This window comes from Emydura macquarii, unplaced genomic scaffold (genome assembly GCF_026122565.2).
Source record: "Emydura macquarii macquarii isolate MOO-44397 ecotype Brisbane River unplaced genomic scaffold, CSIRO-AGI_Emac_v2 contig_1790, whole genome shotgun sequence".
In the NCBI taxonomy this organism is placed as follows: Eukaryota; Metazoa; Chordata; order Testudines; family Chelidae; genus Emydura; species Emydura macquarii.
In genome coordinates this window covers 23,246,316-23,260,286 of record NW_027131927.1, presented here as the reverse complement: position 1 = coordinate 23,260,286, position 13,971 = coordinate 23,246,316, and the positions used below count along the sequence as shown (strand labels likewise).

Sequence of the window (13,971 nt, the reverse complement as noted above, 5' to 3'; positions counted from 1 at the left end):
TTTTATCTAAAATAATATGTAAATACTCACACGTCTACAATGCCCCATAAAATCCCTATTTGGTAATACAAATGGTTATAAAATGAATATTAATGGCTATAGAAGGCATGTAATTATACCTGCCCCTGTTTATTATTTACCACTTAATCTGAGTGGTATATGCATTTTCACTGTGAATTTGGCTAGCTTGACAGTAGGAATGACCATACATTTTCTTAACAAATCATTTGCAAGAGAAGAACATGGGGAAGATATCCTGAGCTTTCTCTAACAGGCGTGATGTCTGATAAAGCACTTCTTATCACCTTCTTTGTCCAGACAGTGAGGGGAGGAATTGAGAAGGGGAAATGGCCTGCCCGTATCATAACCCCGTTACTATTGTACCTATTGGTCAGGTCATTTTGCCCTGCTTCAGCATTTACATCCCCCCTCCCTAACTCCAAGGCTAGGAAGCTGCTGTGATCAGCACATGATTATTACATGGCCTTTTTAGCCCAAGCCAGGGGTCCCGTGGAGGACAATTTGTGGCCAAAGCCTGGGCCCAATTCCCAGCCACCCAGGAATTTGGCCCAGTGCTGGCCTCCTTTGTACCCGCATCCACAAGAGTTAGGTGCCTAATCTGCTCAGGTACTCTTTAAAATCTTGCTAGGTGCCTATCTGTAGCTTTAGGCACCTAAATACCATTGAAAATGTAGAAGTTAGTGCCTGCCTGCACGTGCACATATATATAACCGAACACTTCAGCATGCACAGCTCAGAACATCTAGCAGTTGGATTTGGAAGCACTTTCTGTGTTGTTTTAAATTGTTCACTTTGCGTTAGCTTTTTTGTGAGTCTCAGAAATATATATGGGCCTGATTCTCCATGCCATAATTCTGTTGTAACTATATTAATGTCAGTGGAATTATTCTGGTGTAATAGAGTGGAGATTCACAATCTGTATATAAAAGCGATAAAGGTAAAGCATTTATTGCCAAGGCATGTACATACTTTAATTACCAAGATTAGTACACAAGACAAGAATTTACCCTGGATTATATATTGTATTGTTTAATGTTTGATTAATAAATGTATAAAATAATATCATCATTTTATTATTGTAGTGAGAGATGCTATTGAGAGATTCTTCGTAGAGCAGATGAAATAATTAAAATATGCTTAGATATAACCTCTGAGGCTCACAAAAAAAAAAAAAAGCTAGTTCATGGCAAGCAGTTTAAAATAACACAGTAAGTGGTTCAAAACTCAGCAGCTAGATGATCTGAGCTCTACAAGCTGAAGAGTTGGGTTTAGACAACTTTTGGTTGTATTTGGTAAGCATATGTTGGTTTAAATTACTTGGAACAGATTCTTTGCAGATTTACTCCCATTGCTATGATTTTTTTCTAGTAGCTATGATGTACATTCAAGTACACACTACAGCAGTTTCTTGTGACTCACTAATGGCCTACTCCTTAAATCCTTCCACTGGAAAAACCTCCCCATGAAACCAATGGAAGCTTTTCCTCTAAGTATTGTAGGATGGACGCTCTGAGTGCTAAGAAACACCATCCAGCTAGATTTAGCATATACAATGTGCTTTATGCAAGAGGTGCTGTTGCACAGGCCCAGGAGGAGCACAGGGAAGGAATCCTGCCATCTTCCCCTTCCCCCTGCTCCAGAGTGGTAGTAATGATCTGCTGGCCCCTTAGATTACATGCCCTCCCAGCAGCTCATCTGTGCTTGTAGGCACATTGGAGGGGACGAGCCAAATCTCTACGCACTAGATCAGGGGCAAAATAGGGATGTGCAGAATGTGCTTAGTCCCTGAAGCCTGGACCCAAGCTCTGGAGAGAACACAGGGGTTGAGGAATGATTCTCTCCCCTTTATGCTCATGTGTGGTTGTGTAGGCTGGGCCATTATCAAGCCTTTTGTTAGTCTTGCAGGTCTACTGTGCGTAAATTGTGACTGTGTTTAACTAAGGTGAGCATCATCTTTTCTGGGTTCCCAGCAGGTGACTGTTTAACTACCTTGGTAAATCGAAGCCTGACAGCAGAACATGACCTTCTGCTAGATTTGTTGGTATCCTGGCAAATGTACATGCTAGAATTTACCATCATTAGTATTAAACCCAGAAGCTCAAAATTAAAATTTTGTGTTTCTCAAATTCCTTTAGACTTTCAGATCTGAGTTGCAGTGTGGGGAGATATAATTACTATGTATGAATGTATTATAGTATATGTAGAGAGAAAGATAGCGAGTGAGCTTTAAATCTGTTAGGAATTCTGCCTTAATATTGCACCCATAAAATAAATTTGCATCCATTGAATCATCTGATAAAATGTATAATCATTTTTATAGTGCAGGTGTACATTTTTATAGGGTGAGTGTACTGAATCTTTTTTATTTTATGTAGCTTCCTACCATCTTTTTAAAGGGGGATTTATTGAGGAAAACTATCAAAGCAAACTGTCTGAAGCCCTTTGCTTCATGGGAACATCATTATTCAGCTCGGAGGTAAACGCAGTCTGCTCGCAGACTTTGTGTAACCAAATGGACAATAGTTTGCACTGTGCTGCTCAGGAACAATCCAGACAGTATGGAAAGGAGGCAATGGAGCTCCTAAATGGTACTAGCCCACAGAGGGATTGGATTGGAGATATAACATTATATGTATTCATGTTTAAACTATGTCCTGTACACCTTCCATGCCATAAGACGTATACATGATGCACCATAACTGAATTTGACGCCACACAGATAATATGACACTTGAGAAATTCATTGAGGTTACATACCAAAAGAAAAAAAAGAAGCCATTTTTAAATAGAAGTGACTCAAATACACCCCAAGCAACTATTCTGTCACTCAGGGTCATGGTAGTGTTAGGGTCTGATTCTGTGAGGTCAGAAGCCTCCAAAGGCAGACATTGTGTGGGCCTTGAGGATGCTCAGTATCTGCCAGGAAGTGCTTAGTCCTTTTCTGGTTCACCCTAGGGTCTGTTTTACCACTGGCCAAAGGGCCAGCACTAGTCTCTCTAACTGTTAAAGCCCAGTCAAGGTCTGTTTTGTAGGCTTACTTAAGTAGTGCATAAGTCTGGTGCTGGCCCTCTGTCCAGGAGTGAATTTCATCCCAATGATTAACTAGAGTCCGAAAACCAATTCTTCTTCAAACTCCAGTGGATCGGCAAATACGAGATACGTATGGGCAAAGCTCAAAAGAATCAGAGTTCAGATTCCATTTGAATAAGTATCCAAATGTTTAGACGTTTCTATGAACTCTCTGAATCACTTGAGTCTGTAGAATTGGTCTGGAAATGTGATAACAGACTATTTTGCAGGATTTGTAGTTTGTTTGCTTCACTTTTCAGCCAGAGTCACCATAGCAACAGCCGTTCTCACACTATTGGGTTGCTTCCATTCAGAAGTAGAAATAAGGTATCCAAACCCTTTGAACCATATCATTTCTACCAAGTAATTAATTAATGTTTTTATTGTTTATATAGGTTAGTGGTGTGTATGGTGTTTCAATGGCATAAAAGAAGGCATGCTCCTGCTGAGAAGACCTTTATGCTCTAAAGGCTTGAGTGTATACAGTGCTAAGCACATGCTATTATCTGCTGAAAGCCCTCAACCCAATGATAGTTGAGGGTGCTTGATGTCTCACAGGAGGCATTGAGCATCTTGTAGGATTGGGTCCTAATTAAGATTCAATGACTATATCACAGGGAAGGGACCAGGTGAGAGAGAGGCAATTATACAATCAGAGAGGAACCCAGGGGCTGGGAGATCATGTATGTTACAAGAGAAGTAGATTGTAGAAGTAATTTTTGACTTTGTGTATTTCTTTTTTGTTAATTTTTCTGCTTTCTTTAAGTGTGTATTGATAATGGTTAAATAAATAGCCAGGTGCCAGGCCATGGTGGAAAAAAACTCAGAAGCAGGTGAGGTTTGAAGGAAGACAGCCAAGTCATTTGATTTGCAGCAAGTGGGATGCTGTTGCACACACAGAGGAAAGCATGAAAAAAAGGCCAAGAGTTGTGAATGGGAGAAAAGAATGAAGGGAACATTATCAGGTAAGAAGATTGGAGGGACCAGGAGAGAATGAGAGCAAAGATATGTGGAGCCTTGAGGTTAAAGACCAGGAATTTGAACTTGATTAAGAAAGAGATTGGGAGCCAGTGAAGAGATTCAAGAAAGGCTGGAGAGGAAGACAAGCTTGAGATCGAGTTCATGCCTATAAAATGGGGTAAGGTTTGGAGAGCAGCAGGGAAGAGGCTTTTACTGTTTTCTAAACCAGTTTGCCCATTCCCACCAAAATAGCAAATGCCCCACCTTCCCAGGGGGCATTGTCTTTCCAGCTCAGTGAGTTGGACTGTGTGGTGCAGTGGGACCTGAACCAATATGCTGCAGAATTACAGCTGTTAAAATGATTTCTCTTTTCTGTTGTATTTTTAAAACAAAAACAGACCCCAGATACTGTGTTGTGGTTACAACACTGAGTACATTGTTACAGCACCAATCTTGAAATGTCCCAGATTTATTATCATTCAGTCCCACTCCCTGCATGTCCTCTATTGAGGACTGTGATTTTTTAGTCCCTCTTAAAGTTGCAAGTAAACAGCTGGATTCAGTACTGTAGCTGGAACCTTAGCCTCCAATAATTATGAAGAACTAGAGAAATCTTTCCCAGCAGAATGCCTTCCACGAAACCCTCTTTATAAAGGATTTGAAGAAGTGAACTCCATGCACTGACAAACATGTTCAGACTTCCTTGGATTGTTCCCAGAGTTCAGACCTCAGCACTTGTGCAAAATAAGTTTGAGCTGTTAAATATTCTGGGCTATGGACCTGCAAATGAACATAGCAAGCATCACACTTTGCCTCCGAAATCCCACATCCAGCAGGGCTACAACAAGTAGCTTTTCAAAGCAAGGGGATCTGTTTCCAGTTCTCAGTGGACAGGTATCTGAACTATTAAAATATAAACTATCACAAATGGGACTAAATTGGCCTTGGCAGAGGTGGAATGAAAAGGCAGAGTATAAAGTAGCCCCTTATCCCTGGTAGTTGTTCCTCAAGATTAGAGTTAAGGCACACTGGCATGACAACATGGGGTAAATTTGCACAACTGCAGCCTGTCCTGTACCCTTTCTATGGGTAAACAGAGGACTCCAGGCTCCGAGACTGAGGTGGGGTACCTTTTGTGAACATGACATCCACATTCTCTCCTCTCACCAGTTTTAAACCAGTGTAACATAATGGACCTCAGTGGAATTAGTATTGGACTAAATTAAATTTAAGATTAAGATTTAGGTCTGTTTACTACATGTTTGTATAGACCTTAGAACTATGGAGTGTTGCTTCCTAGTTAGGGCTTCTGGGCACTAAATAGCAATGAGGTCTTTAGTCTCTAGTTCCCTCTGTCCAGGAGTGAATTTCATCCCAGTGATTAACTAAAGTCCGAAAACCAACTCTTCTTCCAACTCCAGTGGATCAGCAAATACGAGATATGTATGGGCAAAGCTCAAAAGAATCAGAGTTCAGATTCAGTTTGAATAAGTATCCAAATGTTTAGACATGTTTAAACATATTCAGTAACAAATTTGGGGTCTAATTAAGGATTTTAAAATCTGTTTATGAAAGAGAAAAATGAAGCAAGAGATACTGCATTTCTTTTCTCTGAAGACATCTCTTGGATCAAATCCCAAGGTTCTGACCTAGTCCTTATGATTGGAAATTTTCTAACAGTTTCCTCCACAAAACCTCACAAGTAATATAGAATGCAAGGAATTCTTAATTCTTCCATTGTTGGCTTATAGTATGAAAAGAGTTTACAATTAAAGAAACCATTAGATCATTAAAAATTATGTCTATGGAAAATTAACACTTTGCAACAATAATATCATGAGGCAAAAACTTCTTAAAATAACAATAAATTTATTAATAATGGACAGACACACAACTGTTATTCTGCATGTCATTTGCTTGTTGTGATGGAAGCAGCAGTAAGTTGCTTTTCTGGGTTTGCTTATTGCTACCAAGCAAGAACACATTTTTTGTTTTATTTAATAAAGCTTCTCATATGTTAAGTAAAACAACAGGGAGCCTTAGATCTAGTCAGGATTAAGATTTCCATAATATATACATTCTCCTTAGAAATCAAGCCTACTTTAAACTGCTGCTACAAAATCAGAGTCAGTATGGAATCATAAGAATGAGTGAAACCGAACAACATGACACTTGTCTTACCCCACACAGATCCTGAACAGCAGAGACCAGTCTTTTTCTCTGGTATGGAATATCATAGAAAGAAGTTGGCAGATGCAATTCAGTTTCAGGGCTTGTTAGCTGGTGTCTTTATGCCGTATGTTGTTAAACTGCTCATCGTTTCTGGCAATAGCAGGGAGGAGAGCACCAATTTAATTCCACATTAGACTTCAAGGGCCTGATTCTGATAAAATTTATATCAGTGTAAATCATGAGGAACTTCCTTGAAACCAATTCAGATGTACCATAGGAGGGGAATCAGGTGTCTGATTGCCTCTAACTTACAGTCCTGAAGTGCCATCTTAGTGCTTTGTATCAGAGCTGTTCCATTTTAAAGTTAGCATTTCCTATCATGCAAAATGAAAATCTTATGAGAATCTCAAGACATCTATTCTGAACTAGCTGCTTTGTTGAGATTCAATGGAAGGCAGCCAACAGACTCCAAAGCATGCATTATTTAAACTGAATTATCTCAACACATTTTTTCACATTTCTGAATGATAGGTGGATATGTTTTGTCAAGACCAAGCTTTCTTTTGTGGCTGTTGGCAGTTCAGCTTTAAAAATATTCATAGATCTCCTGTAGTTGAAAGGATGAAGGGGAAATTATTTGCATATCCCCAGCATACAAAGACCAGCATTCATTTACAGCACAGACCAGTATGATCCTCAGTAATGAATGCAAATGAGAACTTTAAAAAAATTGATGGAATTAATTATTTAATTATAATTGCAAAGTTGCATTGACACATAGCAGCTAGCCATGGGTCTTACTCAGTTTTGGGGTTTAATAGTGTTGCCTCTCATTTTTATGAGTTAAAAAATGACTGTAGTAAGTTTTTCTCAATCCAGCTATACTCTCATCAAACACAGGTAGACAAGCACAACTCCTCCAGAAATATCTTTCAGAGGTGTGTAAGGCGGGCACTGCATCTGGAGTATGAACTGCAGGCTCTGTACTTGGCATGATTGGATAAGTTGTCTTCTCATTTATTTGTTGTTCTGTTGCTGTGTTCTTGTTTACCTTCATTTCATTTTTGTTTTCAGTTGACATGTGGTCAGTAGGGTGCATCATGGGAGAAATGATTAAAGGTGCTGTGTTGTTTCCTGGCACTGATCGTATCCTTCCTAGCAGCCATTGGCCTCTATAGGTACTTTCAATCTCTTCCCCACAGACCTCTTGGTAATAGACTAGTGCTGATATACATAAAAGTATATAAATAACTGGGAGATGTCCTATTACAAAATGCTTGCAGAGCCTGCACCTTACTATGTCTTTGTCTCCCAGTAAAAGGCTTACATGGAGAACACAGTGAGTATAATACATGAAAGATCAAATACAATGCTATCTATTGTTCACCACAACTACCTTCTGCTGGTAGCAGCCAGTGACCACCTGTTTATTAGTTCTGTTGCGCTATAAATGTCTCAAAGTACCTTTTCTTATTTTGTTTTATGAATTTTAATGTTCCAATTATGTTTTATAGTGGGTAGAATTAAAAAAACCAATGCTTGCAATATAAACCAGTGAGTAGTAAATCATAGATACCACAGTTTAGGGAGAAGAAAAAGTAATGGTAATTCAAACACTACTCTATGGTAAATGTTGGTTTTCTAATGGTGATTACTGTACATAGAAAAACAATGCTATTTAACTAGGAAATATTTTCAGATCTGAGATTTTTCTTTTTCTCATCACTGAGCACTTTCTGTATGGTACTAACTTGATGAATCAAGACTCTCTGCTTAAAGTCATTGTACTGGACTTCACTTTAATTATGATTTTGATTTTGAAAAATGGAACTAGAGCAGAGAAGCCTGTCCTCTCCCCATTAAAGCAATTAATGTGATTTTATGGAACTAGTGCTTTTTCATCCTAGTTAGACAGTACAGTACAGTACAGTTAGAGCTTCTCAGAGCTCTTCTTCAGATCTGGAAAAGGTAAATGAAATGTCACAGCTAAGTATATTTTCTCTTTCACCAGCGGAAGTTGGTCCAGTAAAAGATATTACCTCTCGCATATCCTGGGACTATCATAGCTACAACAACACTGCAAACAAATATAGTTAAATTCAGATTAAATCAGTGGGCATAAGGGTCCAGTAGGCAGTGTGGGCTTTCTAGTTATTGTTCATTTCTGCACTCCTGCATTGAGGAATTCTTTTTTCTGATTCAAGCTTCCATTGACATTTCTATAGAAACCTCAAAAAATACTTCATTATATTAACATAATTACAATGAGGGCCATTTGGAACATTACATTTGCAGATTTTATTTCTCATTTAACCCCTATGCTTATAAAATACAAAAAGGGGCGAGTGGGGAGAAGTCTTCAGGCATTAATGCATATCTCACTCAAAGATATGTAGCTATGTGCACTGTAATCTCGTTCAATGTAATTTTTTGTGCTATCATATGCTCACTAGATGAATATTTCATGTACCTGCAGACTTTATTCGCATTGATAGCTTTAAAAGGTACAATTATTTGATTAATGTGGGGAAATAATAGCTGAAGAGTTTAAAAAAGATTTTTTTCCCTTGTCTTGACTGCCATCAATACAGTAGTTTCAGACTTCAGCCCATATGTTTGGTGGATACATGACTGAAATATGGGCTTCTCCTGTTCCTATTTAAATTAATGGCAAAACACCACTAGATTTCCATGAGAGCTGGACTGGATATCTAGGTTTGTATAGGACTAGATTCTCTGCAGTGTGAATCAATAAAATTCCGTTGGCACCAGTTAGCATCAGCTTAGGATTTGGCCCAGGATGTGTTTCTGTGTGTTCTATGGAAATTGTGGGATAGGTTGAAGTATTCAAATTGCTATAGCTCATCACAGCTCTGTGTGTTAGGCTAATAGGTTTGGTAGTGAGAGATTTAATTTAAAATGTTACCAGGAAAAAATATAAAACAAATTGAACATGCCCTATATATTGATTTAAAAAGATTGGTTTCCCTCACACAGCTGCATACTTATTAAAAGAAATCACACAAAGCCTCTATAATTGAACTATTAAATTCAGTTTACTATAGCAATAACCCCTAGAAACCAACCATTAGCAACCGCTGATCAGTTTGGAATCATTCCTTAATTGAGTTCATGTTCTCCTCATATATATTTCGCATTATGGGACCCTAGTCCATGACTAGGGCTCTTAGATACTACTAGAATAATAAATGATATTTATAAATAATAAACATTTGTTGCTAATATGTATATGTTGCTAAATTTACCCTGCATTTCATGTGCAACTCTACAGTATTTTTCAGCAGGTCCCTGACTCTCTTCAATGGTACTCTGCTGCAACTTAAAGTTCTTTTTCAAAGAATTGAACACCGTTCTTGGAAACGCATTCTTTTCTAATGTGTGTCATGACAACCAAATCCAACCACTCTCATCACCCTTCTAAGGATAAGGGGATCTGATCCTGCAAGGTTCTGAGTGACCCCTGAAAGATAGTGAGCTCACAGCTCCAAATGAGTTGAATGGAGATTGTGAGTAATCAGAAACTTGAAAGATCAGGCCCTAGTCCAACCCCCTGCCCAAAGCAGCTAAATCATCCCAGCCAGGGTTTTGTCAAGCCGCATCTTAAAAATCTCTAAAGATTGAGATTCCACCATCTCCATAGGTAACCCATTCCAGTGCTTCACCACCCTCCTAGTGAAAAACTTTTTCCTAATATCCAACCTAGACCACCCCCACTGCAACTTGAGACCATTGTTCCTTGTTCTGTCATCTACTACCATTGAGAACAGCCTAGCTCCATCCTCCCTGAATCCCCCTTTCAGGTAGTTAAAGGCTGCTATTAAATCCCCCCTCATTCTTTTATTTTGCAGACTAAACAAGTCTAGATCCCTCAGTCTCTCCTCATAAGTCTAATCAATTTTCTTGCCCTTCGCTGGACTCTGTCCAACTTGTCCACATCCTTTTTGTAGTGGGGGGCCCAAAACTGGACACAATACTCCAAATGCGGTCTCATCAATGCCAAATAGGGGGGAATAATCACTTCCCTCAATCTGCTGGCAATGCTCCTACTAATGCAGCCCAATACGCTATTAGCCTTCTTGGCTACCAGAGCACACTGCTGACTCATATCCAGCTTCTTATCCACTGTAACTCCCAAGTCCTTTTCTGAAGAACTGCTGCTTAGCCTATCGGTCCCCAGTCTGTAGCTGTGCATGCGATTCTTCTGTCCTAAGTGCAGGACTCTGCACTTGTCCTCGGTTTAGTCAGGCATGACTTGCCCTAGGTGAATCCATGTTGACTATTCCTGATCACCTTCCTCTCTTCCAAGGGCCTTGAGGACCTGCTCCATGATTTTTCCAGGGATTGAGGTGAGGCTGACCAGTCTGTAGTTCTCTGGATCCTCTTTCTTCCCTTTCTTGAAGATGGGCACTATGTTTGCCTTTCTCTAATCATCAGGGACCTCCCCCAGTTGCCACGAGCTTTGAAAGATAATAGCTAATGGCTCTGAAATCACATCAGCCAACTCCCTCAGCACCCTCGGGTGCATTGCATCTGGCCCCATGGACTTGTGTATGTCCAATCTTTCTAAATAGTCCTGAACCTATTCCTAGTGAGCAGCAGGTGAAGAGGAGGACAGCACCTAGTTGGTTGCTCTCACACTTGCTCCAGGAAGTTGTCCGCAACACTCTCCAAAAACTTCCTGGATTGTCTGTGCTCTGCTGTATTACTCTTCCAGCAGATGTCAGAGTGATTGAAGTCCCACATGAGAACCAGATCCTGTGAACTGGAAAATTTCCCTAGTTGACTGAAGAAAACCTTATTTACCTTGTCCTCCTGGTTTAGTGGTCTATAACAGACATCCACCACAATATCACCCTTATTGTTCTTGCTTCTAAGCTTAACCCGGAGAGTCTCAACTGGCTTATCTCCAGCTTCATACTGGAGCTCAGAGGAATCATAGAGCTCTCTTACATACAGTGCAATTCCTCTACCCTTTCGCCCCTGCCTGTCCTTCCTGACCAGTTTATACCCATCCATGAGAGTGCTCCAGTTGTGTGAGTTACGCCACCAAGTCTCGGTTATTGCAGCCATATTATAGTTCCTTGACTGTGCAATTCCAGAGGCCTCCTATGTTGCACCCTCCTCCTCCTGCTTCCTCCTGGTATCCCACTTCCCCCTTACCTCCAGGCTTAGGTCCCTGTCCCCCACCGAACCTAGTTTAAAGCCCTCCTCACTAGGTTAGCCGGCCTGTCTGCGAAGATACTCTTTCCTCTCTTGGTTAGGTGTATCCCATCTCTTCCTAGTAATCCTTCTTCCTGGAACAACATCCCATGGTCAAAGAATCCAAAGCCCTGTCTCTGACACCACCTGCATAACCACGCATTTACTTCCGCAATGCGACTGTCCCTACCTGAGCCTTTTCCTTCAACAGAGAGGATGGATGAAAGCACCACTTGCGCCTCAAACTCCTTTATCTTTCTTCCCAGAGCCACATAGGCTGCAGTGATCCTCTCAGTTGGTGCCCACGTGGAGAAGTAGGAAGGGGTAGTAGTCTTAGGGCTTGATAAGTCTCGAAAGTCTCTCCGTCACATCCTGAATCCTAGCTTCAGGCAAGCAACACACTTCTTTAGTTTCCCAGTCCAGACTGCAGATAAATGACTCCCTCTCCCTTGGTAGGGAGTCCCCGACCACCACCACCCTTCTCTTCCTCTTGGGAGTGGTGGTTGTGGAATCCCTAGGACAATGCACCCCATGCCTTCTGATCAACAGGGTCTCCTTCTGATCCGTTCCCTCAGATGAGACTTTCAAATCATTCTCCACTGTAATACCTGTGCAGAGAGCCTGAAAACAATTTCTTACCTCTATTTGCATGGTGGGCATATGGGTTCTCTTTCTTCGGGAGGTCACATGTTGCCAATTTTCTTCCCCATTCTTCAGTCTCTCCTGCACTGTCTTCTCTGATTCTTCCTCATGCTGTGCTTGCAGTAACAAATCATGTCTCCGATCGAGAAAAACTTCATTTTCTTTAATGCAACGCAGAGTTGATACTTGGGTCTCTTTCACTAGGAAGTTTGTGTGTTTGTAAATGTTGAGTGTATGAATGGGGAATACATTATGGTGTGGTGTGTAAACTTCTGTCAGCATTAATATGGGATGACCATATGATTTAACATTTATGAAGCCATATTCCACCACACAATCATGAATTGTATGTATGCCACATAATTTTTTACAATTATTTTAAAACTGTCTTTAGAAGTTTTAAAATAATTGCTATTTTTCATGTGCTTCCATCTGGAACATGCATCCAACTTACGGGTCTCAAAGATGAAAGTATATCAAATTCATTTTAGAAGCATTTAAATGTGACCTAGAATAGTTTTTCTATAATTAATAATGTTTCAAATCTGTGGTTTGACATCAGAATCCAACAAGGCTAAGAACAAATGCCTTATACCATAGGAAAGGAAATTTCCAGATTTCTAATGGTTTAGCTGCTAGTTTAAAAGCTCCCATTTCTACCCTGATGAATCACAGGTTATCTGACCTTAAACCTGTTGCTAAATGTTGCCCATTCTAGACCTTGGTCATCTGTAATTTTGAGGGACAGTTGACATATTGACAGATAAAGAAACAGCATATGTACTTTTTTCCCTCCCACACATGTTCACTATAAATGATCAGTAAAGGACCTATGTGTCAACCATTTTCTTTTTCACTCTAGGAATGGTGTGTAGTTATCGATATGGGAGAGCATGTGAGAGAAAACAAGAACCCATAAGAAAAAAGTAAAAGGGTGAAAATTAAATGCAAATTGTTCCATGATTGCAGAAGTGTGTGTCTATGTGTAATAGGTGGGGCTGGTAGCACCCTCTATTATTATTGCTCACTGACAGTTCCCATTATAAGATCTTGTTTTCAGTTGTGTATAATTTTGCCAAATTTTAACCATTTGAGCTGAAATCATCCATATCACGTATCTGCTTTTTTTGACTATTTTAGCAAATACAGTTAAGCCATTTCCAAGTTCGAGGCTGGGATAAAATATGTTGTTTTGACCATGTTAAAAAATATTGGTGACCATCCTCTGAGCAGGGAAATTTGGCAGTGGGTGGCTCAGGTGTCAGGGATCTGCCTTTTGTTATCTCTGCAAAAATTCACCACTAGCTGACCAATTTGAAAAATTGCAATTTTGAACATGCTTGGCAGAGATTTCTTAAATTTTAGTAGCTAAATTCCCTGAAGATTCCATTGACACTCTGCATACTCATGCTAAAGTGGTTTGTCTGAGGCAAGTCTTTCACTATGTGACCCCAATAATTCCTTTTTTTATTATGTACCTAAAGTTATAGAAAAATTCTATTATTTTGAGAAATAATGGTACTGTACATTTTCCCTTCAGGCCAAATCCTGCTTTCCTTAGATGTGTGATTAGTTCAAGTGACTTAAATTTACTCAGGTAGTCCCAATGAAGTGTGTGAGCAAAATCTACAGAAGCAAACACAAGCACTCCAGTACTTCAATGGCTGAGTGGACAGGACAAGACTTTTTAGGGTCATAAAGGCAGGATAGATGGGAAGGGCTTGCCCAATCAAGTTTTGTCATCAGAAGAATCAGTGACATGGCCAGCATGCCTACAAGGGGAAGTTAGGTCTCTGCACACTATTGCAGGATATGGAACAAAAGGGAGCAGAGGGTGTTGCCACTCTTCCAAAAGTGGGGGAGGCAAACATTCATCAGTTTTATGCC

The 13,971-nt window shown here is 40.0% G+C and overlaps 1 protein-coding gene across 1 annotated transcript in view; it reads left to right on the top strand.

Annotated features, from left to right (window-relative positions):
- The window catches only part of MAPK10 (mitogen-activated protein kinase 10), a 314,249-nt gene that overhangs the window by 243,622 nt on the left and 56,656 nt on the right, over positions 1–13,971 (top strand). Inside the window, exon 11 of the mRNA XM_067557119.1 lies at positions 7,297–7,368. Within this exon, the coding sequence (XP_067413220.1) occupies positions 7,297–7,368 (72 nt within the window). The remainder of the gene's footprint in view (positions 1–7,296; positions 7,369–13,971) is intronic.